The sequence below is a fragment of the Salarias fasciatus genome, chromosome 5, assembly GCF_902148845.1.
Source record: "Salarias fasciatus chromosome 5, fSalaFa1.1, whole genome shotgun sequence".
Lineage (NCBI taxonomy): Eukaryota > Metazoa > Chordata > Actinopteri > Blenniiformes > Blenniidae > Salarias > Salarias fasciatus.
Window position 1 is genome coordinate 36,396,250 of NC_043749.1, and position 23,735 is coordinate 36,419,984.

General features: G+C 50.4%; 1 protein-coding gene across 1 annotated transcript in view; it reads left to right on the top strand.

The window, feature by feature from the left end:
* LOC115388527 (receptor-type tyrosine-protein phosphatase gamma-like) overlaps positions 1-23,231 on the top strand; it is a 50,674-nt gene extending 27,443 nt beyond the window's left edge. Inside the window, exons 9-17 of the mRNA XM_030091688.1 lie at positions 4,923-5,058; positions 8,159-8,305; positions 9,687-9,780; positions 11,695-11,771; positions 13,553-13,681; positions 13,882-14,028; positions 16,334-16,476; positions 21,694-21,829; positions 22,285-23,231. Of these exons, the coding sequence (XP_029947548.1) occupies positions 4,923-5,058; positions 8,159-8,305; positions 9,687-9,780; positions 11,695-11,771; positions 13,553-13,681; positions 13,882-14,028; positions 16,334-16,476; positions 21,694-21,829; positions 22,285-22,434 (1,159 nt within the window). The 3' untranslated portion in view covers positions 22,435-23,231. The remainder of the gene's footprint in view (positions 1-4,922; positions 5,059-8,158; positions 8,306-9,686; positions 9,781-11,694; positions 11,772-13,552; positions 13,682-13,881; positions 14,029-16,333; positions 16,477-21,693; positions 21,830-22,284) is intronic.
* The last annotated feature ends 504 nt before the right edge of the window (positions 23,232-23,735 follow it).

Below are 23,735 nucleotides of genomic sequence, written 5' to 3' on the forward strand. Positions count from 1 at the left end.
CCCTGCTCTCTGCTCCCTGCTCTCTGCTCTCTGCTCTCTGCTCTCTGCTCCCTGCTCTCTGCTCTCTGCTCTCTGCTCTCTGCTCTCTGCTCCCTGCTCCCTGCTCTCTGCTCTCTGCTCTCTGCTCCCTGCTCCCTGCTCTCTGCTCCCTGCTCCCTGCTCTCTGCTCTCTGCTCCCTGCTCCCTGCTCTCTGCTCCCTGCTCTCTGCTCTCTGCTCTCTGCTCTCTGCTCCCTGCTCTCTGCTCTCTGCTCTCTGCTCTCTGCTCTCTGCTCTCTGCTCCCTGCTCTCTGCTCTCTGCTCTCTGCTCTCTGCTCTCTCTATCTGCCCCTGCTCTGCTCTCTGCTCTCTGCTCTCTGCTCCCTGCTCTCTGCTCTGCTCCTGCTCTCTGCTCCCTGTCTCTGCTCTATGCTCCTGCTCTCTGCTCTCTGCTCCCTGCTCTCTGCTCTCTGCTCTCTGCTCTCTGCTCTCTGCTCTCTGCTCCCTGCTCCCTCCTCTCTGCTCTCTGCTCTCTGCTCCCTGCTCTCTGCTCCCTGCTCCCTGCTCTCTGCTCTCTGCTCTCTGCTCCCTGCTCTCTGCTCTCTGCTCTCTGCTCTCTGCTCTGCTCCCTGCTCTCTGCTCTCTGCTCTCTGCTCTCTGCTCCCTGCTCCCTCCTCTCTGCTCTCTGCTCTCTGCTCCCTGCTCTCTGCTCTCTGCTCCCTGCTCTCTGCTCTCTGCTCCCTGCTCTCTGCTCTCTGCTCCCTGCCCTGCTCTCTGCTCCCTGCTCTCTGCTCTCTGCTCTCTGCTCTTGCTCCCTGCTCTCTGCTCTCTGCTCTCTGCTCCTGCTCTCTGCTCTTGCTCCCTGCTCTCTGCTCTCTGCTCTCTGCTCCTGCTCCCTGCTCTCTGCTCTGCTCTCTGCTCTCTGATCTCTGCTCTCTGCTCTCTGCTCTCTGCTCCCTGCTCTCTGCTCTCTGCTCTCTGCTCTCTGCTCCCTGTTCTCTGCTCTCTGCTCCCTGCTCTCTGCTCTCTGCTCCCTGCTCTCTGCTCTCTGCTCTCTGCTCTCTGCTCTCTGCTCTCTGCTCCTGCTCCCTCCTCTCTGCTCTCTGCTCTCTGCTCCCTGCTCTCGCTCCTGCTCCCTGCTCTCTGCTCCTCTGCTCTCTGCTCCCTGCTCTCGCTCTCTGCTCTGCTCTCGCTCTCTGCTCCCTGCTCTCTGCTCTCTGCTCTCTGCTCTCTGCTCTCTGCTCTATGCTCCTGCTCCTCCTCTCGCTCTCTGCTCTTGCTCCCTGCTCTTGCTCTCTGCTCCCTGCTCTGCTCTCTGCTCTCTGCTCTCTGCTCTCTGCTCTCTGCTCCCTGCTCCTCTCTCTGCTCTCTGCTCCCTGCTCCCTGCTCTCTGCTCTCTGCTCTCTGCTCTGCTCCTGCTCTCTGCTCTCTGCTCTCTGCTCCCTGCTCCCTGCTCCCTGCTCCCTGCTCTCTGCTCTCTGCTCCCTGCTCTCTGCTCTCTGCTCTCTGCTCCCTGCTCCCTGCTCTCTGCTCTCTGCTCTCTGCTCCCTGCTCTCTGCTCTCTGCTCTCTGCTCTCTGCTCTCTGCTCCCTGCTCTCTGCTCTCTGCTCTCTGCTCTCTGCTCTCTGCTCTCTGCTCCCTGCTCTCTGCTCTCTGCTCTCTGCTCTCTGCTCCCTGCTCTCTGCTCTCTGCTCTCTGCTCTCTGCTCCCTGTTCTTGCTCTCTGCTCCTGCTCTCGCTCTCTGCTCCCTGCTCTGCTCTCGCTCTCTGCTCTCTGCTCTCTGCTCTCTGCTCCCTGCTCCTCTCTTGCTCTCTGCTCTCTGCTCCCTGCTCTTGCTCCCTGCTCCTGCTTCTGCTCTCTGCTCTCTGCTCCCTGCTCCGCTCTTGCTCTCTGCTCTCTGCTCTCTGCTCCTGCTCTCTGCTCTGCTCTCTGCTCTCGCTCTTGCTCTCTGCTCCCTGCTCCCCCTCTCTGCTCTCTGCTCTGCTCCTGCTCTCTGCTCTGCTCCCTGCTCTCTGCTCTCTGCTCTGCTCTCTGCTTGCTCTCTGCTCCCTGCTCCCTCCTCTTGCTCTCTCTCTTCCCTGCTCTCTGCTCCTGCTCCTGCTCTGCTCTCTGCTCTCTGCTCTGCTCTCTGCTCTCTGCTCTCTGCTCCCTGCTCCCTGCTCCTGCTCCTGCTCCCTGCTCCCTGTCCCTGCTCTCTGCTCTTGCTCCCTGCTCTTGCTCTGCTCTCTGCTCTCTGCTCTCTGCTCTCTGTCCCTGCTCCTCCTCTCGCTCTTGCTCTCTGCTCCCTGCTCTCTGCTCCCTGCTCTCTGCTCTCTGCTCTCTGCTCCCTGCTCTCTGCTCTCTGCTCTCTGCTCTCTGCTCTCTGCTCCCTGCTCTCTGCTCTCTGCTCTCTGCTCTCTGCTCTCTGCTCTCTGCTCCCTGCTCCCTCCTCTCTGCTCTCTGCTCTCTGCTCCTGCTCTCTGCTCTCTGCTCCTGCTCTCTGCTCTCTGCTCTCTGCTCTCTGCTCTCTGCTCTTGCTCCCGCTCCTCCTCTCTGCTCTCTGCTCTGCTCCCTGCTCTCTGCTCCCTGCTCCCTGCTCTCTGCTCTCTGCTCTCTGCTCCCTGCTCCTGCTCCCTGCTCCCTGCTCCTGTCCCTGCTCCTGCTCTCTGCTCTCTGCTCACTGCTCTCTGCTCTCTCTCTGCTCCCTGCTCCCTGCTCTCTGCTCTCTGCTCTCTGCTCTCTGCTCTCTGCTCTCTGCTCTCTGCTCCCTGCTCCTGCTCCTGCTCCCTGCTCCTGCTCTGCTCCTGCTCCCTGCTCTCTGCTCTCTGTCCCTGCTCTTGCTCTCTGCTCTTGCTCCTGCTCCCTGCTCCCTGCTCTCTGCTCTCTGCTCCCTGCTCCCTGCTCCTGCTCTCTGCTCCCTGCTCCCTGCTCTCTGCTCTATGCTCCTGCTCTCTGCTCTCTGCTCCTGCTCCCTGCTCTCTGCTCTCTGCTCTCTGCTCTTGCTCTCTGCTCTGCTCTATGCTCTCTGCTCTCTGCTCTCTGCTCTCTGCTCTCTGCTCTCTGCTTCTGTCCCTGCTCTGCTCTCGCTCTCTGCTCCCTGCTCTCGCTTGCTCTCTGCTCCCTGCTCTCTGCTCTCTGCTCTCTGCTCTGCTCTCTGCTCTCTGCTCCTGCTCTGCTCTCTGCTCTCTGCTCCTGCTCTCTGCTCTCTGCTCTCTGTCCTGCCCTCTCTGCTCTCTGCCTCTGCTCCCTGCTCTCTGCTCTCTGCTCCTGCTCTCTGCTCTGCTCTCTGCTCCCTCCCTGCTCTCTGCTCTCTGCTCTCTGCCCTGCTCCTGCTCTTGCTCTCTGCTCTCTGCTCTCTGATCTCCTGCTCCCTGCTCTGCTCCTGCTCTCTGCTCTGCTCTCTGCTCTGCTCTCTGCTCTCTGCTCTCTGCTCTGCTCCCTGCTCCCTCCTCTGCTCTCTGCTCTCTGCTCTCTGCTCCTGCTCTCTGCTCCACTGCTCTCTGCTCTCTGCTCTGCTCTCTGCTCCCTGCTCTCTGCTCTCTGCTCTCTGCTCCCTGCTCTCTGCTCCCTGCTCTCTGCTCTCTGCTCTCTGCTCCCTGCTCTCTGCTCCCTGCTCTCTGCTCCCTGCTCTCTGCTCCCTGCTCTCTGCTCTCTGCTCCCTGCTCTCTGCTCCCTCCTCTCTGCTCTCTGCTCCCTGCTCTCTGCTCTCTGCTCTCTGCTCTCTGCTCTCTGCTCTCTGCTCCCTCTCTGCTCTCTGGTCTCTGCTCCCTGCTCCTCCTCTCTGCTCTCTGCTCCCTGCTCCCTCCTCTCTGCTCTCTGCTCTCTGCTCCCTGCTCCCTCCTCTCTGCTCTCTGCTCTCTGCTCCCTGCTCTCTGCTCCCTGCTCCCTGCTCTCTGCTCCCTGCTCTCTGCTCTCTGCTCTCTGCTCTCTGCTCTCTGCTCCCTGCTCTCTGCTCTCTGGTCTCTGCTCCCTGCTCCCTCCTCTCTGCTCTCTGCTCTCTGCTCCCTGCCCTCCTCTCTGCTCTCTGCTCTCTGCTCTCTGCTCTCTGGTCTCTGCTCTTGCTCTCTGCTCCCTGCTCCCTGCTCTCTGCTCCTGCTCTCTGCTCTCTGCCTCTCTGCTCTCTGCTCCCTGCTCCCTGCTCCCTCTCTCTGCTCTCTGCTTCTGCTCCTGCTCCCTGCTCCCTGCTCTCTGCTCTCTGCTCTCTGCTCCCTGCTCTCTGCTCTCTGGTCTCTGCTCTCTGCTCTCTGCTCCCTGCTCCCTGCTCTCTGCTCTTGCTCTCTGCTCCCTGCTCCCTGCTCCCTGCTCTCTGCTCCCTGCTCTCTGCTCTCTGCTCTCTGCTCTCTGCTCCCTGCTCCCTCCTCTCTGCTCTCTGCTCCCTCCTCTCTGCTCTCTGCTCCCTGCTCTCTGCTCCCTGCTCTCTGCTCTCTGCTCTCTGCTCTCTGCTCTCTGCTCTCTGCTCCCTGCTCCCTCCTCTCTGGTCTCTGCTCTCTGCTCCCTCCTCTCTGCTCTCTGCTCTCTGCTCTCTGCTCCCTGCTCTCTGCTCCCTGCTCCCTGCTCTCTGCTCCCTGCTCTCTGCTCTCTGCTCTCTGCTCCCTCCTCTCTGCTCTCTGCTCTCTGCTCCCTGCTCCCTCCTCTCTGCTCTCTGCTCTCTGCTCCCTGCTCCCTCCTCTCTGCTCTCTGCTCTCTGCTCTCTGCTCTCTGCTCTCTGCTCTCTGCTCTCTGCTCTCTGCTCCCTGCTCTCTGCTCTCTGCTCTCTGCTCTCTGCTCTCTGCTCTGTTCCTCACCACTTGGTCATTGTTTGCTGTAGTTATCCAGCAGGAAGACATATTGATATGCTTGTCTGTTGGCTGTATTTGAAGCTGTTGGATTGCTGAGAGCTGGCCTCCCATTCGGTCCCTGGTCCATGCCCGGGCTCTGGATGGTTTCTCCTCAGCTGCAGCCGACTGTTGCCGTCTTGTGTTGCAGTGCTGGAGTCGGCCGGACGGGGACCTACATCGTCATTGACAGCATGTTACAACAGATCAAGGACAAGAGCACAGTCAATGTCCTCGGCTTCCTGAAACACATACGCACCCAGCGCAACTACCTGGTCCAAACTGAGGTTGGTATCTGCCGGATGTGAGCTTTCACCTGGTCTGTGTGGTTTTCTGTCGACACTGCAGGTCAAATAGAAGTCCGACACATTCCAGGCTCACATCTTCTTTGGTGAAATGATGAAAAAAATCAGCCATTAATAGTTAATTGCAGGATCACAAACATACGGTAGAAGATTTTCGCTCTACTTCAGTCCACTGCTGGTTGTAAGGGTTTGGAATGATGCATGAGAACAGAGGTGAGGGGAACGCCAGGTTCGAAAGACATGAAAGTTTAAACGTTGTCTCTGTGGTTTATAAATACACTCTCAAAAGCACTGGGTAGTTTTCAACCCAAATTGGGTAGTTTCCCAACCCAACACTGGTTACATATTGGACCTGACACGTGCTGGGTTATTTTAACCCAACAAGTGGGGCTACTTCATTTCACCCAACAATTGTATATAATGTAGTGTTGAGCGGTGACTTGTAGGCAAGAAGACGAGGCGAGGATTGCTCTATTGCTCAACCAAGCTTTTATTGTGACATTAACTAAAGCAAGGGAACATTTCACACACCACACTGAGGCAAACATAATGGCGGCCGTAGGCCCCAGGTCACTTCCCCGGCAGCCCCCCTGACCCACGCTCCCACACGTGAAAATAAGAGTAAATGAAAACACGGCCACGGCACGACAACAATAAACAACACAACCACAATAAAAGGAAACACAAATAAACCACGCGGAACTCATAAAATGGCCCGGAACGGCCCAAACAGTCCCACCTCCCACGATCCCTTGCGGCGGAACTCAGTTCTGGGGCAGCGGCCCTGTAGCAACCCCTAGCGACCCCCGCGGTCGCTACAGTAAGTACATAAGTAAAACTAAAGTTAACTGATTCAGTTACTTATAAAGCAAAAGTATCCACTTTTAAAAGTAGTTTATGAGTAAGAGGTAAATGTTATTTCACAAATTCTCAACTGACAGGACTAAATGAAGACTAGACAGGTCTAAATTGGAACTTAACTAAATCCATGTCAGCAGACTTGGATGGGTCACTCAACCATCACATGACAATTCTGGCTAAAGGTGGTCATAACAAAGTAATTTTACTGTTACTGTACTTTTTTGAGCTGCATTTTACTTCAGTAGATCTTCAGGATCGTCCCGACCCCGCGATACAGGAGCATCCTGGTCTCCAGGCTCTCTGTCGCTGTCAGCTGTCACCAACATCCTGCTAAATGTGAAGCGGTCCTGGCCTGGCTGCTCTGTGCTGTTGTAGTTCCTCCAGGCTGAACCATCCTCACCCAGCGATGCACAAAGTCATTAAAAACATCACCAGACAGGACTGGAGACCACTTCCACATGTCCTCCTCCCGCTCTGCTAAAAGCCTCGGATGAGGCAGAGTTGTTCCATTACAGCTTTTAAGAGAGATTTTAGTTTTTTCCCACTCCATTTTCCTGTTTGTTTACACCGCAGTCGTCGCTAACCGGAAGTGCAAACACAAAGTGGAAGTCCCGCCCCGAGAGAAATGGGCGGGCCTGAATAAGGTGAATAAAAGTTGAAAATGTTCTCCCGTGGTGCCTTTCCCTCCATAGCTCTCGTCCTCGGAATGCCGGGCTGCACGATGCGCCAGCGTTGGGAAGTGAAGGGGCAAAGGAAAGAAGAAGAAAAAATCCAGTGAATATGAAGATGACAGTAGCAGACTGCTGCGGGGCTACTGGACTGACATCCTGAGCTTTGGGACGGGGAGAAGCTCACAGCAGGACCTGTTGCTTGATAGGGACAGTACTGCAAAATGATCCCAGTTTTCCTGTCAGAGTCTCCAAAATGGCAGAAAAACTCGCTAGATTTGTCGCTAGTCGCTTTTGACAAAAAAAGTAATTCGGACACTTTGGAAGTCGCTGGATTTAGTGAGAAACTAAACAACACTGCGCCTGCGCGAAGTTCAAATGTTACTTCATCTGCTGGGTAGGCTGAGTTAACCCAACAGATTCCACAGGAAATTAAACCCAACACTTAATAACCCCCGTCCCAACACAGCCGCCTGGAGAGTTGGGTTATCAAATAACCCATTTAAAGTAAAAATAAACCAATTACATCACCCAACTAGCAGAACCCAAGATTTAGTTAACCAAAACTACCCAAAGCTTTTGAGAGTGTAAAGGTCAAAGGGCAGGAGTATTGATGGAAAGTTCTTTCTGTGGGAATCAATTCATGACTCTTCAATTCTGCAGCTTTCGCAGTTTCACTGCACTTCGCTTGATTGGTCAGCTCTGGAGCCGTTTGGGCCTCAGTGTCCCGCCCCAAAACAGTGAGATGGGAGGTCCTGCCACACAGGATGGGGACTGGAGGGCGAGCTGCTCTCCCAGCTGAGCCACAGCTGCACAACGTGGCGTCCAAAACCCTGCTTCTGTACAAGCTGAACCACAGCTTTACCGAGGAGGCAGCCGCGCTGTGGACACAGCATCAAGACATCAGTCCCTCTAAAAATAGTCTGACGAGGCCCTAACCCTGACCATGACTTTCTATATTTATGTTCAAAATGTATGCAGACATGTTTCTTTGAATATGCTCCACAGCACCATCGCTACATTTCAGTGATAATATTTTATTAAACTTCATGCCTCACATTTTCAAGGGAGATATTAACTGTATGAAAGGAATGAGACCCTACTCAGCTGTTGACTCTTTTTACAGCAGAACTAGTTTCATCACTCACATTTGTTAGATTGATTCCAGTCATATCTTTAAATCCGATCAGTCTTCTGCTCACATCACTGATCTCACACAGCATCAGCATGGACCTGGTTTTCTGTCCGCTGGTCTAATCATGAGGACATTTCCAGGTGGAGATGTTATCAGAATAGCACACATTGTTGGACGTGAGGATTGTTGCTTGATTTGTCCAAAGACAACCGACTGTCCCCCCGAAGCTCAACTGTCGAAGAAGAGAAAAAGATCGTCTTCATTTCGAGTTGTTGACAAGCGTAGGATCTAAAATCACATACTAGTCTTGAGACTTATCATGAGGTTGAATGAGCTTCACCAGACCTCACGTACAACACGTACAGCCAGCTGTGTGCTTCCATTCACACTGCTGAAGCCCTCTGTCGCTGTGACGCAGGAGCAGTTCATCTTCATCCACGATGCCTTGATGGAAGCCATTTCTGGGAAAGAGACAGAAGTGCCAGCCAGCCAGCTTCACGGCTACTTCAGTAACATCACGGCGCCGGGACACGGCGGCCGCACACGTCTGGACAAGCAGTTCAAGGTGAACGCAAAACACACTCCAGGACGTCTGAGGCAGAGCTGGACGGACGATGCCGTCCACAATGTGAACAACACATCACTTGCTGAAGCCGACAGATTTTAGTTGTTTATCTCTGTTGGATCTGATGAGGGGGAAACGCCCACGTCCAGCATTCCGTCTGTAAATGTGAGGACAGCTGCCGGAGTTATGAGGAGTCTGTTCTCGTCTTTGTCTGGATTGTTCACAATATTGCGTTGAGCAACATTTTTCTAAATGGTTCTACAGTTTTTCAGAGTGGTGACCCTCTGGCCAGTGTCAGTTACTGCCAGAGCGCTGGGTTGTCCTTCTACCTGTTTTTGAAAACGGTTTCAGCAATAAACTAATGTTTTCTCTGAAAAGGTAAAAAGTCTCTGGTTCAAGCTCTAATGTGTGGCTGGACTCAGGGATGTATGGCTTCATGTGATTGGCAAATCATTGTATTCTCTCTCTTTTACTGATGTTCAACTCAACGTCCCAGCATCCCTTCTCAGACGTGTAGCTGTGATAATAACCGACTGGAGGTCTGGAGTTGAGACTGTTTTTGCCAAAGAAACCAGCAGCTTCCTGAGGTTTTAGTTCTTCTGTAGAGGGATGACAATGTGTCTGCTGCTGGATTGAATTTTCAGTTTCACCTGGTACTTCTATTCTTCTATTCACTTTCTACTTCTTTGTCCTTCTTCGAACCACTTCAGTTTGGTGCTTTCACCAATATTTTTTAAGAACATTAAGCAATGATCTGCTCCCTCTTCTGCCTTCAGTTTTTATGATTGAATTCTGCTCTTACTTTGTGGAAAACAGCCAAGTGCTTCATTGTTTTTCTTCTTTTTTTGAGGAAATGTGTTTTTCAGGACATGTAATCATTGAGCTTATGATAAGAATCCCAAAATATTTGTCTATCTTTATGAAAACTGTTAGATTTGGACAGTTCTTAAAGCGATTTTCTTAAACCTCAGTAAGTCCTGCATACCTGGAAGGTGTGGTGTGTTTGAGTCTCGCCGTCCTGTGTGTGGGCATATCGGCGCGGTTCCTACGCTCCTGTTGGTTTATGGGCAATGTATTCAGGAAAAAGAAATGCATTCATTGAGGCAACACGGTCGTCACAGCATCGATACTTCAGACACAACAGAAGGTGGAACTGTTTATTATCCATCAATCATGAAGTGTGTTTGCAGCACAGCTTAGACCTGCTTCATATGAAGATCTGGGCTTTAAAATCACTCCAAGAGTTCAAATGTTTGGAAGACAATGAAACAAAACTAATCCTCAACGCAAACTCAATCTAATCTGGTGATGTTTTCCAATGGGCACAAAGTCTTTTTCTCAGCTATAAATCAGTGTGACTTTCTGTCTCCTCTTCTTTCAGCTGGTCACTCAGTGCAACTCCAGATTTAGGGAGTGCTTCAATGCTCAGAAGGAGTGCAACAAAGAGAAGAACCGAAATTCCTCCATGGTGCCGTGTAAGTAGGAGAGGGCTCTGACCTGACGGGCAGACCCAGATCAGTGTGAAAAATGCATCATTTCCATTTTTCTCACTTACTTCTTTAAGATAGCGTGTCTTTTTTAACAGACAGAATAAGTAAAGAAAGGTGTTTTACCTTGCTGACATCTTCTTCAGACAGTCTGAGGAAGCCTTCCAGTTAAAACATTCAATTCAATTCAGCTTTATTCATATATACAGCCCCAAGTACAACACAGCCCCTTCTGGGCACTTCTACAGAGAAACAACCCAAGAGTTCAAACCAGGGAACTCAAGCGACCGTGGGAAGAAAAAAACCTCCCTTTCAAAAGAAAGAAACCAGCAGAACCAGGCTCAGAGGAGGAGAACCCTGCAGAACCAGGATCAGAGGAGGAGAACCCTGCAGAACCAGGATCAGAGGAGGAGAACCCTGCAGAACCAGGATCAGAGGAGGAGAACCCTGCAGAACCAGGATCAGAAGAGGAGAACCCTGCAGAACCAGGCTCAGAGGAGGAGAACCCTGCAGAACCAGGCTCAGAGGAGGAGAACCCTGCAGAACCAGGATCAGAAGAGGAGAACCCTGCAGAACCAGGCTCAGAGGAGGAGAACCCTGCAGAACCAGGCTCAGAGGAGGAGAACCCTGCAGAACCAGCCTCAGAGGAGGAGAACCCTGCAGAACCAGGCTCAGAGGAGCAGAACCCTGCAGAACCAGGCTCAGAGGAGGAGAACCCTGCAGAACCAGGCTCAGAAGAGGAGAACCCTGCAGAACCGGGCTCAGAGGAGGAGAACCCTGCAGAACCAGCCTCAGAAGAGGAGAACCCTGCAGAACCAGGCTCAGAGGAGGAGAACCCTGCAGAACCAGGCTCAGAGGAGAACCCTGCAGAACCAGGATCAGAGGAGAACCCTGCAGAACCAGGATCAGAGGAGAACCCTGCAGAACCAGGATCAGAGGAGAACCCTGCAGAACCAGGCTCAGAAGAGGAAAACCCTGCAGAACCAGGATCAGAGGAGAACCCTGCAGAACCAGGATCAGAGGAGAACCCTGCAGAACCAGGATCAGAGGAGGAGAACCCTGCAGAACCAGGCTCAGAGGAGAACCCTGCAGAACCAGGCTCAGAGGAGGAGAACCCTGCAGAACCAGGATCAGAGGAGGAGAACCCTGCAGAACCAGGCTCAGAGGAGCAGAACCCTGCAGAACCAGGCTCAGAGGAGAACCCTGCAGAACCAGGCTCAGAGGAGAACCCTGCAGAACCAGGCTCAGAGGAGGAGAACCCTGCAGAACCAGGCTCAGAGGAGAACCCTGCAGAACCAGGCCCACGGTGCTTCTTCAGGGGGTGAGGGGCTAGAAAGAGAGGACAGAATAGTACAGACAGATTGATTTTCTGCGTTGCTCCACTCGGTGCAGGTGGATCAGAGAGAGAGAGAGAAACTACAGCAGGAAAAGTCTTTGGGGGAGAGAGTATTGAAAGTAACTTCATCCTAAGGGTTACATGCATCACATAGTACTCTCAAATACACCATCATATATAATAAGATATACACCCGAGATAGGCCTTTAATTTCTCCCTGGTGGATTCACAGGTTCTGACTGACATGTGATGAAGTGGCCCTTTTCTGAGTGGAAGAGAGAGTCAGTCTTGAGGAGGTGTACTGTGCTCCTGTGGCCAACAGGTTACCACAGCGATGTAGTGTCTATTTCATTTCTACGGACATCAACCAAAGGGAAATGTGTTTGACTGTGATGGAGGCCTGGATTGTTTCTGCTGTTATTCTGCTGCAGCTAGACGTCATGGACTGTCCCCCAGGTCTCTGAGTCCACAGCCAAGAACTGCTGAGACCCGTCTCCACTCAGCCGGGGACTCCAGACCTGAACGCACCACTAACCCCGCCTCCCTCCTTGTTTTTCTGTGAGCAGCAGAGCAAGCCAGGGTGGGACTTGCACCTTTACCCGGCGTCAAAGGCACCGACTACATCAACGCCTCCTACATCATGGTGAGCACTGCCTCTTCCATCAACACTCACACACTTGTCTTCCAGAATGAAGTTACTCAGTGGCCACGTTTACATGGGCCCAGAACTCCTCCTCCTATTGGGACTGCAGGAGAAGCGGATTGTAAAGGTTCATATAAACACTGAGTGGATCCGCTTCACTCAGAGTGGATTGTATTTGGGATCTGATTGTTCGAGGTCGTCTCACCGAAAGTTATCTGCTCTGTGTCTCATATAAACAGTGTTTGACAGCGATGCAGATTAAACTGGGACCTATTGGTTCTGCCATGCGTTCCCTCGTACAGAGTGACGTGATGATGAAACAGGAAACAGGAAGCAGGAATGTCAAAAAAAAGCAGAAGAACTGGACGGTGGCTGAGAAACCCTTTTTAATAAAAACCCCGAGAGAACAAACACTGGAGAGGAGAGCTGGAGCCAGTTGTTGGAAGAGCTTGGTGGTAGACTACCAGTGGACCGCCGCCCGGTGTTCTGGATTCACTGGTTCCCATGGTAACGAGTGATGGGATCCTGTAAACACATGCTGGAAGCAGCAGATGTTAGAATCAGACTCACTAAAGACTCTAAACTGATAAACTTACTGTAACTGTAGAAAACCGACGTTCACTAGAACCTCTACAAGTTTCAGTCGGTTTTCAACATCTGCTGGTCACAAGTTAACACGGACACCAGTTAATCTGAAACACCGGCAGGTGGAGCCCCGAGACACCGAGACGAGGTGCTGGGCGGGGCGGGACTCCGCCGGGGGAGGAGCTCTCTGAGCAGCGTCTCATGGAGACGATGGAACATTGTTGATCAGATAAACACTCCGAGGACCGCTGCTGCAGAGAGAAAGACCTGGAGTTCCCAGAGAGCCTGTTGCTCATGTCACAGGACGCTGCAGCCTATAATCCACTTCTCCCTGGGCTCTGGTAAAACAGCACTGATCGTGGATTGCTGTCTGTAAAGTCCATGTATACAAACGCGTTTAATACGACTGTTTTCAATCGAATTGAAAAAAAAACACCCAAGTAAACTGGGCCAGTGTTTCCTGCAGGTTTTATTCTGTTCTCTCGTCTCTGTTCTGGCAGGTAGAAATTGAAAATAGCATGACGAGAGTCGCTGTCCCATCTTTAAGAGCCAGTCACACTCGACATCGTCAGTTGGATTAGAAGCAAAAGTTTGTTTCAGTTTGAACCTTGTAATCCGAAACCTGATCTATACTTGATAACTGGACCAAGACCTGGATTTGCTGATCTTGAGCCATTTCTTAGATTACCAAGAATGCTGGTTGACATTGGTGGGCAGGTCTTTAGATGCCATGGCGGTTTTGTCCAGAGGCCTCAGTTTGTCCCCAGTCTGCTGGTGTGTGTGAGTGATAAAGCGAAGCTGTTGAAGCTGCCAAACCAGCAGATGTCTCAGAGGAGTGAATGTCATGTTAACTGACACACACAAGCCCACTGGGTAAGAAATACAGAGCAGGAGTGTCCAGCAAGTGGCGCTCCAAGCCGTTGAGTGAGGCTGTGGGAGAAGGAAAGAGAAAAAATAACAAAAGTGGACCTCGTGAAATGGACACCAGAGGGCAGCAGTGCTCTCCATGAAAGGTTGTTCGAGGTCTTTTCTTGCTCACTAATAAAGGAGAATGTGAGTTTGTGAGTGCTGACACACTGCACTCGTCTGAAGAGACACACCGTCCGCTTGAAAGGAGCTTCAGTGATGATTCAGGTGGTTTACAGATGTGCTGCAGCTCTCCTCTGACCACTTCTCTTCTTCTGTTCCTTTTTCAGGGTTACTATCGGAGTAATGAGTTCATCATTACCCAGCATCCTCTGCCTCACACCACGAAAGACTTCTGGAGAATGATCTGGGACCACAACGCACAAATGATCGTCATGTTGCCCGCCAGCCACGGACTGGTAGGAAACACACACACACACACACACACACACACACACACACACACACACACACACACACACATACACACACACACACACACACACAGTCAGTTCAAACCACAAATAGAACTTCAGCCACATAAATCCAGGTTCAGCACACAGCGGAAGTAACATGTTATTTCAGAACCAAATCTGTGTGTGTGTGTGTGTGTGTGCAGGCAGAGGATGAGTTTGTGTACTGGCCCAGTCGGGAGGAAGCCATGAACTGCGAGGCGTTCACTGTCACCCTCATCAGTGAAGACCGGCTCTGCCTGTCCAGCGAGGAGCAGATCAGCATCCACGACTTCATCCTGGAAGCTACACAGGTGTGTGTGTGTGTGTGTGTGTGTGTGTGTGTGTGTGTGTGTGTGTGTGTGTGTGTGTGTGTGTGTGTGTGTGTGTGTGTGTGTGTGAACTGTGCTGCAGATGAGCCTGAACCTTCTCTGCTGCCTCTGTCCAGAGAGCAGAGACTTTGGTTTTGGTGGTCAGTCTCTCGTTCCATCACACACTGGACCTGCTTCAACCTCCTGGCCAATCAAACTGATGAAGGAGACATAGTTACTCCTGGCTGAGAGAGAGAGAGAGACAGAGAGAGAGAGAGAGACAGAGAGAGAGAGAGACAGAGAGAGAGAGAGAGAGAGAGAGCCTGTTTGGCCACAGCCTGACAGGTACTGACCTCAGGTGTAATCAGGACAGTGATCAGGACAGTGATCAGGACAGTGATCAGGACAGTGATCATGACAGTGATCAGGACAGTGATCAGGACGGTGATCATGAGGGTGATCATGAGAGTGATCATGGGAGTGATCAGGGCAGGGATCATGACAGTGATCAGGACGGTGATCAGGACGGTGATCATGACAGTGATCAGGATAGTGATCATGACAGTGATCAGGATAGTGATCATGACAGTGATCAGGATAGTGATCATGACAGTGATCAGGATAGTGATCATGACAGTGATCAGGATAGTGATCATGACAGTGATCAGGATAGTGATCATGACAGTGATCAGGATAGTGATCATGACAGTGATCAGGGCAGTGATCATGACAGTGATCAGGACGGTGATCATGACAGTGATCAGGGCAGTGATCAGGACAGTGATCAGTGATTAGGTGGTGATCAGGACAGTGATCAGGACAGTGATCATGAGGGTGATCATGAGAGTGATCATGGGAGTGATCAGGGCAGTGATCATGACAGTGATCAGGACGGTGATCATGACAGTGATCAGGACGGTGATCATGACAGTGATCAGGATAGTGATCATGACAGTGATCAGGATAGTGATCATGACAGTGATCAGGGCAGTGATCATGACAGTGATCAGGGCAGTGATCATGACAGTGATCAGGACGGTGATCAGGACGGTGATCAGGACAGTGATCAGGACAGTGATCAGGACAGTGATCATGACAATGATCAGGACAGTGATCATGACAGTGATCAGGGCAGTGATCAGGACGGTGATCAGGACGGTGATCAGGACAGTGATCAGGACAGTGATCAGGACGGTGATCAGGACAGTGATCAGGACGGTGATCAGGATGGTGATCAGGACAGTGATCAGGACGGTGATCATGGCAGTGATCACGACGGTGATCAGGACAGTGATCATGACGGTGATCATGGCAGTGATCAGGACGGTGATCATGGCAGTGATCAGGACGTTGATCAGGACGGTGATCATGACAGTGATCATGACGGTGATCATGACAGTGATCAGGACGGTGATCAGGATGGTGATCAGGACAGTGATCAGGACGGTGATCATGGCAGTGATCACGACAGTGATCAGGACAGTGATCATGACGGTGATCATGGCAGTGATCAGGACGGTGATCAGGGCAGTGATCATGACAGTGATCATGACAGTGATCATGACAGTGATCAGGGCAGTGATCATGGCAGTGATCATGACAGTGATCAGGGCAGTGATCATGACAGTGATCAGGGCAGTGATCATGACAGTGATCATGGCAGTGATCATGACAGTGATCATGACGGTGATCATGACAGTGATCAGGATGGTGATCATGACGGTGATCATGGCAGTGATCAGGACGGTGATCATGACAGTGATCAGGTCAGTGATCATGACAGTGATCATGACAGTGATCAGGATAGTGATCATGACAGTGGTCAGGATGGTGATCAGGACGGTGGTCAGGACGGTGATCAGGACAGTGGTCAGGACAGTGGTCAGGACGGTGATCAGGGTGGTGGTCAGGACAGTGATCAGGACAGTGGTCAGGACAGTGCTCAGGACGGTGATCAGGACGGTGGTCAGAACGGTGATCAGGACAGTGGTCAGGACAGTGGTCAGGACAGTGATCAGGACAGTGATCAGGACAGTGATCAGGACGGTGGTCAGGACGGTGGTCAGGACGGTGATCAGGGTGGTGGTCAGGACAGTGATCAGGACAGTGGTCAGGACAGTGATCAGTTCGGTGATCAGGACGGTGATCAGGACAGGCACATTATGGACAGAGTTGGGACACTGGTGCAGTCTGCCAGTGACCAGGGCTGGATCCGGCTGTAGGACCATCTGGACACAGACATGCTTCAGGACTCCTTCCCCTCCACTAGCTGCTCCGGTCTAACTTGTTTTTTTCTCACTACCTGCAGGACGACTACGTTCTGGAGGTCCGTCACGTTCAGTGCCCCAGGTGGCCCAACCCGGACGCCCCTATCAGCAGCACCTTTCAGCTGATCGGCTTCATCAAACAGGAAGCAGCCACACGAGACGGACCCACCATCGTCCACGACGAGTCAGTCTGAGTACTCTCTCTGTGTTAAGTAACTGGCCCGGTTCAGAGCCATTGAAGGCCCTCCTGTCAGTGGTTCCCAGGCTGTTTGGTTCTCGACCCCAGATTGAACATGCACCAGTCTCCGTGAATCCCGTGCTGTTGGTGTGTGTTGCTGGTGTGGACCGCCCGCCCCTTTAAGGGAGAGTTAAGGCCCGTCCATGCTTCACATGTCCGCGTGGGTGCGTGTTGCGCGTTGGTCTGCGTGACGTAAAAATCGTCATGAATTCCTGTCCGCTAGGCAGGGCCGTTTCTAGCTTCATGGGGGCCCTAGGCCAGATATTGTCTGGGGGCCCCTATTTTGTCAGACTGTGAAGAAGAGATTCCTAACCCTTTAGATGGTCTACTAAGCCTAGGCTACAGTTAAAATCAAACGTCTTAAGAGTTGAGCCACCCAGGCAAGTGAAACCGATAAAACTATAATACGAGAAAAAACATCCTCTATATGTCAATAAATAAAACAGATTGAGTATTTATAAAAAGAAACACGTTTATTTTAAATAAGAAAACATAACAAATCAACATGTATTTTAAAGTGCAACAATCAAAACAAACCACTGCTTAAAATTGTGAGGTGGAGTTATGGAAAGGTGAGTAAATAAAAAATTTGACCTGGTTGAAGTTCACTATCAATGAAAGGGGTCTGACCGGGTGTGAGCACACTTGCCAAGGAAGACACAACACAGGGAGTTGCTCTAAGATGTGGTATTTGTATCTTCCTCTGCTCCGATGCTTCCTGGGCAGAAAGAGGTTCTGATGTTAACGGCTGTTCTGGAGCTTCCTGGACAGAAGGAGATACCTGATGGCCCTGGGGCTTCCTGGTCAGGATGTTTAGACAATGCAGGCTCGATGTCTGGAGCTCCGAAATATTTCAGAATTGCTCCTGCAAAGACAAAGCTCATTAGGCTATCAAGCAAAAAATAGATCCTGAGTACATATTCTGTTTTATTATTAGTGTTGTTGCAGTAAAACAGAAAATTAAAATTACTGGTAATCTGTTTTTATATTAAACATTGTGATGTACAGCATCCTTTAAAGTTTGTATCCAGTTACAAAGTTGCCGCTTTTAAGGGTTTTCTGCAATAGTTTACAAATTGTACTAAAGTAATAAAACTGAGACAAATAAACCACTGCCACAGTCTGAAATAAGAATAAAACGCCATGAATAATATTTATACATCAATTAAAACACAATAATCAAATACATTTCTTGTATTTGTTTTTATTGGTTTAATCTTGTTTTATTATTTGCTTTATTGGCTTTAAATTATGTAGTTATTTTTATTCATATGCTTTAATTTTATTGGAATACACTTTGGTCACTGTATGTGTTGTAAAGGGCTCTATTAAATAAATGTTGATTGATTAATAGATTAAAAACAAACCTTTAAAACAGTTCTTTAAATTAAAAACTAAACAAAACAGTAGCAGTTTTAAGAACCATGTAGAGACCTTGCCCTCCAGGCTCGGTCCCTAATTACAGCCCTATACAATACACACTAAACTTAGTAAATTAATTCTAACTAATCCTAAAATAAAGTGTAAAATATGTGAGACAACTTCCACTGAACAATGACAGAGCAGACTACTACAACAACATGCCCTCCCTCCTTATAATCTGAATAAACGGGTCTACGGTCCGGAGTCAGCCACTCATTCCCGGCAAGACAGGCCAACTTTCACGAGACAAACATTAAAGCTGAGTTTGTGACGAACAGATAATAGCCGGCAGCAGGCTAACATTTATCCTAGCTAGTTGGCAAGTGGGACAAATAAACAAACTTGCAAAAAAACAAAAAACAAAACAAAACAAAAAACTTCGTGTCACCTCCACCTCTCCAGCCCACATCACCAACAAATGACTTACCTTTATCCTTTGAACGGTTTTCTTCCTCGGTCTTCTTTTTCTTCCGTTTTTCCTTGCCGCTGGTATAATTTCTTGTTGATGCCATTATGGTTTGTTTTGTTAATCCTCTTGCTAATGATGGGGAGCTGTCAATCATTCCCATCATACCTGTCGGCGGCTGCTACGTGACGTCACTTGCTGTGCGACAGCGGTCCAACAGACTAATAATGCCACAAAAGCACCAGCCACAGCTTGTCATTGCAGTTTATTATATCCAACGTTTATTTTTAAGGATATAAGAGGTGTAATAAACACAAGAGCTAGCTACAGATAAAAACAGGACATTTTAATTATCTTCAGAAGAGGTTGAACATGCAGCTTTGGGGCCCCCTGGTGGCTTGGGGGCCCTAGGCATTCGCCTAGTTCGCCTATAGGAAGAAACGGCCATGCCGCTAGGGTCCGCGCGGACCGATCCGCGGACGTCCGCGCAGCAGCCAGAAATTGAGACCGCGTTGCGCATTGAGCGCAGGTCGCGGAAGTGTGCGCCTGCGCCAGAGCGCCATAGCAAACAAAACATGACGGTAAAAGTGAAAGTAGACGGAGCTCCAGCCTGATGGCTCCACTTAAAGACACTGAAAGAGTGAAAAACTGGTGGAAAGAGAGAGAGACTGTCTGGAGGGAGGAGAAGGTCTGCAGACAGAAGTGAAAAAGTAACTAATCGCTCCGGCGCCGCCCCGCGATTCAGAAACAGGAAAAAAAGGCTAAATAAACTTTAATACTTAAAGATAATGTAGTGACAATGTATGTGCTTAATTTTCTCTAAATAATCCATAATAAAGGAGCAGATAAACAGTCTGTAGAGCCGGAAAAGCTTCTCGAGGCTGCGTGGATCACCGCGCCTGCAAGGGACGCGCACAGCTGAGCTCAAAATGTAGCATGGGAGAAAGCGCGTCCGCATCGGTGGTGCGCGGACCTTCCAAAGCGGACGCGGAAACGCGTACATGTGAAGCATGGACCAGCATTTAGCGTGGCTGCCAGCTGTCACCATGGAGAGTTTGAGAGAGCAGACCGGCTGTCCATGAAAATGGCGTTTGAAGCTATGGAGTCAGAGGCAAATGACTCTAAACACACTCACTGTAGTCTTATTTGTCGTCTGTCATTTTGCTGGAGAGTGTCGCCACTTTTCCCTCACGCCATGTTTGTATTGGTCATGTATTAGCAGATTATTCAGTGCCTGTGATCTGAGCTACAGGTCCCTCTCCACTCTCCAGGGTCTGGTCTTGAGCTTTATAGTCAGCAGTCTTCAGCCCCCTGCAGACTGTTTTGCTCGTATTGAGTTCAAACCTGTCCCTTATGCGCCCGGTAGCGAGTGCCCGGCTGACCGGCCTGGCCTCTCCGGAGGTCTGCCGGGCCGGCGGCAGCTCCGCCAGACGCTGCCTGACGGGCTCTGCGGGGTTCTGCTGGCTGCAGGGGTCCGCCGGGCGCGAGGGCGGAGGACTGTCGGCCCACGCCGCCACCCGGCTGCTCAGCCAAGCAGCACGCCGGAGTTCACTGAGCCGTTTGAACTACTCGTACACGTCCATCTTGCCGGACAAATACTGGATCAGAAACACCAGAAAAACTCCCTGTCCGGAGTACTGCAATCCACAATTATTTATGTTCATTAAGTTTTTTCTAAAATTATTTGGTGACCCCAAGAAACCATCTCACACTCACTCTGAGTCGCTGCTCCAATGCAGAGTACTGAAGAAGGAAGGAATGTAGGGGAGGGACGTGGACGCATGCTGCTGTTCACACCAGAAGGCAGGAAATGATGTGATGCAGAGAACAACAAGAAGAGGTGGCCTGGCACAGGAAAATGATTTCCATAGTTTATCCATTGCAATATCTCTGCCTTCACACTACTGAGCATTTCCTTTCTTTTCAGACCCTCTCATTAGCTGGAACTCTATCCATCCATATAGCTGAAGGATCATAGATGAGACAGGTCCAGGCCCTGGTCATGGTCCAGCTGTCTTTCAGGTTCAATTCCTAACACTCCATCTTAAAACTGTATGCGATTCACAAAGAATCCTTTTTTCTTTGCTGCCAACATGTCCAGAGAGAACACAGGAGCTGGAAGGAGCTGAAGAAGAGATGGATCTTTTGTATCCCTCCTCACTGCTCCGTTGGTTCCATTCCCTTCTCCTAAAGCCCTCCTGGGGTTTTTAAATGGTCTCTGAATACAAACTGTTAGAATGTCCTCAGAGTGGGGTGTGTGTGCTCCGTCACACACTTCGGCCCCGCCCCACACACCACTGCAAGCAGCCCACTCAGGCCTCGTCAAAGTGTGGGGGGAACTGACACACATTAGTGTTGCTCAACGGCTCCAATCCAGCAGCCTCACCCATGTTTATTCACCAAAACAGTGAAGACTGCCGGTGGCATCCTCCAGAAGAGAAGTGAGTAACTGGACACTTCTTCTGGTGTCTGCAGCACCTGAGAGATTGTCAGTTAGGCTCGTCCTAATTGTTTTGTGCACTCGTCGTTATTCGGCCGGCGGGTTGTTAGCAGCTCTTTCCGCCATGCTGCTGACAGAGCTGCTGATGAACAAGGAACATGGCCTTTGTATGGCGGAGGAGAAGGGCAGACCTCCACAGGATTCCCTGATCATCGTCGGTCTCTGGCGCTGCTGATCACTGAGGGTCTCAGTCAGAAGACAGTGTGAGACAGCAGCCTGTGGCTATCCGGGAGGGAGACGCCATTTTTGTTTTGTCCAGGCTGATAGTTTGAGAGCTTCAGGGTATCTTTGTGATTTTGCCAGGGAGAATGTTTCACTTTCTTTTCTTCTGTAGCAACAGGCGATAAAATCAATCTCCAACAGAGACCCCTTCCACTTTTATCCCTAAATGGTGTCATTACTTTTAATTTAGCATGTTTTCTCTTCTTGACACTGACTGCGCCACACCAGGCTGACCAGATGAGCTGCCACAAACTGAAACAAAACACCAGACATGTTCAGGTTGAGGTCTCACCACCAAAGCCCAGCTCTGTCGTCCAGCATCATCATGTTGCAGACAACTGCTTGGTGAACGTGTGAAGCAGTGAATGAAAGAATGAAATGAAGCCTCAGCCACCGTTGCTCTCCTGTTTTGGTTTCTACTCCCCTGTAATGACACGGTTCCACACTAAATACCAGCAGAACTGAGAAAATAGACATCGTTTTACCAACTGCAGGTCCTCACAGGACAACCTGTCTGTTCTCAGCACGCTGCACAAGCATTCAGAGCAGGAAGTGCTGAAGTGGAGCAGGAAGTGCGACCTTGCTGACCCTGTGGTTTTCCCTCTGGTGCTAGGTTGGGCTCGGTGTGGGCGGGGACGCTGTGTGCCCTCACCACCCTGTCCCAGCAGCTGGAGAGCGAGGCCGTTGTCGACGTCTATCACGTGGCCAAGATGATCAACCTCATGAGGCCTGGAGTCTTCACGGAAATAGTGAGTTCCCCTCTGAGCAGAGCACGTCCATGATCACACACCCAGAGCAGCAGCATGTTCTCCTGGACCCGATGGAAACACTCTGCCTCAGCTTCACTCCTGATATGAAGCCTCTGGAAATAAGCGTTTCAAGCTGTCACACCGCTGACGGTTTTTTAAAAATTTGATCAGAAGGACTAAATATAGTCCCGAGACTGGTTGTCTAGAGAATGAAAGGAGTAAAAAGTACTGATTCTATGGTCAGATGGAGCTGAAGCAAAATGCTTTCTGACAAACACAGACTCAGAATCTGAATCAGTAAATATTTAGTTCCCTTCCACCTCTGACCTCCAGGTCAGAGGGTCAGCATAAGAACCCAGAGCTACAGGTTAAAAGCTGATGAATGAGTTGGACAGAACCCCGTGGAGCTGCTGATATTCACCTGCTCTGGTTCTGGCTCTGTCTCTGACCTGCAGGACCAGTACCGGTACCTGTACCGAGCCCTGCTCAGCCTGCTCAGCACCAAGGAGAAGGGTTCAGGACTCTCGTCCAAGGACATTAACGGGACCGTGACGTCTATGTCCAACCGGTCGGATCCGGCAGAGAGCATGGAGTCTCTGGTCTGAAGGGGTCCGGAGGGTCCTGGGGGCCCTGGAGCAGCAGTGGGGGGTCCCTGAGCCCTGGGAGGAGCCACCTCACTTTGTAAAACATTACAGAACTCTTGTGGACAAGACTTTTTGAGGCCTTTTTTGCCAGACTCTTGGTTAAAATGAATAACCTGATTACTTTTTTACACTGACAAAAAGTTTTTGATATTTATTTTTTCGCCATTTTATGTCTTAATGTTCTCCTACTGAAGGGTTTTGCACCTGCGTTTTTCAGTTTCACGACGGTAGGCAACGAGAAACACTTTTCTGTCTGTTCTTGTTTGCACTATGAAATGTCAGTGTTACTGCCTAAACTAAAGCTGACTCACTGGGCTTCTCCTCACTCCAGCTCCAGTCGTCCTTGTTTCTGTATGTTTTCGGCTGGTTTTACATTCCACGGTTCTGACCGCGCTGAGCTCGGCCAATCACTGAAGGACGTGTGGACGGAGTCATCTCCTCCATCCCGTCCTGCACCCGACCTGAGTACCACCACTCATTTACCACAGGAACCCACTCACACAAACTACTTGCACTTGTTGATTTCCTCTTCACCTCTTTCTTTCTTTCTTTCTTTCTTTCTTTCTTTCTTTCTCGGACCCTGTTTCGTTGTCGCTGTCCCTCTTACTAGCAAGTCACACCCATGTTAGAGAACCTGAGGTGGTGTAACAACTGCTACTGTGAACTTTTATGAGTATTTCTTTGTATAATTCATATTATGCTTTTTAATATATGGGAGTACTGTATGTATACATATATAAATATATCCTTACCATAATTAACTTTTGTGATTTTTGTACATGTCCTCTGTGGCCTCCTGCCTCAGGCCGCTTCAGTTCCAGCACATCCACCCTCACAGCTGCTTCTCCACCTTACTGAGGCCGACTCTCCTCCGTCCTCCGCTTTCATATGCTGCTACGCCATATGAACACACACACACACACACACACACACACACACACACACTTCTGCATGCACTTTTTGATGTTTTTGAACATATCATCAACAGAGGATGAGAACTGGTGCCAGTCCAGATTTTCTTTGGCCATAACAGGAAGAGGCTGAGTGTGACAGAACAGCGGGATGGAGCAGGTCAGCTTGACTGTAGCAGGAGCAATCCAGGGTTTCAAACAGTGTGACTGTGTGTGACTCTGCATTCTCTTCCTGTCATGGTATTTGATTCATATCGAGGATCAATACCTGAATATTTTCGGCCCAAAAGTTAGAGTTAACTTTAACGGCACATTTCAGGTATCGCCTTTATGTAGGAAGCTGAAGTTAGC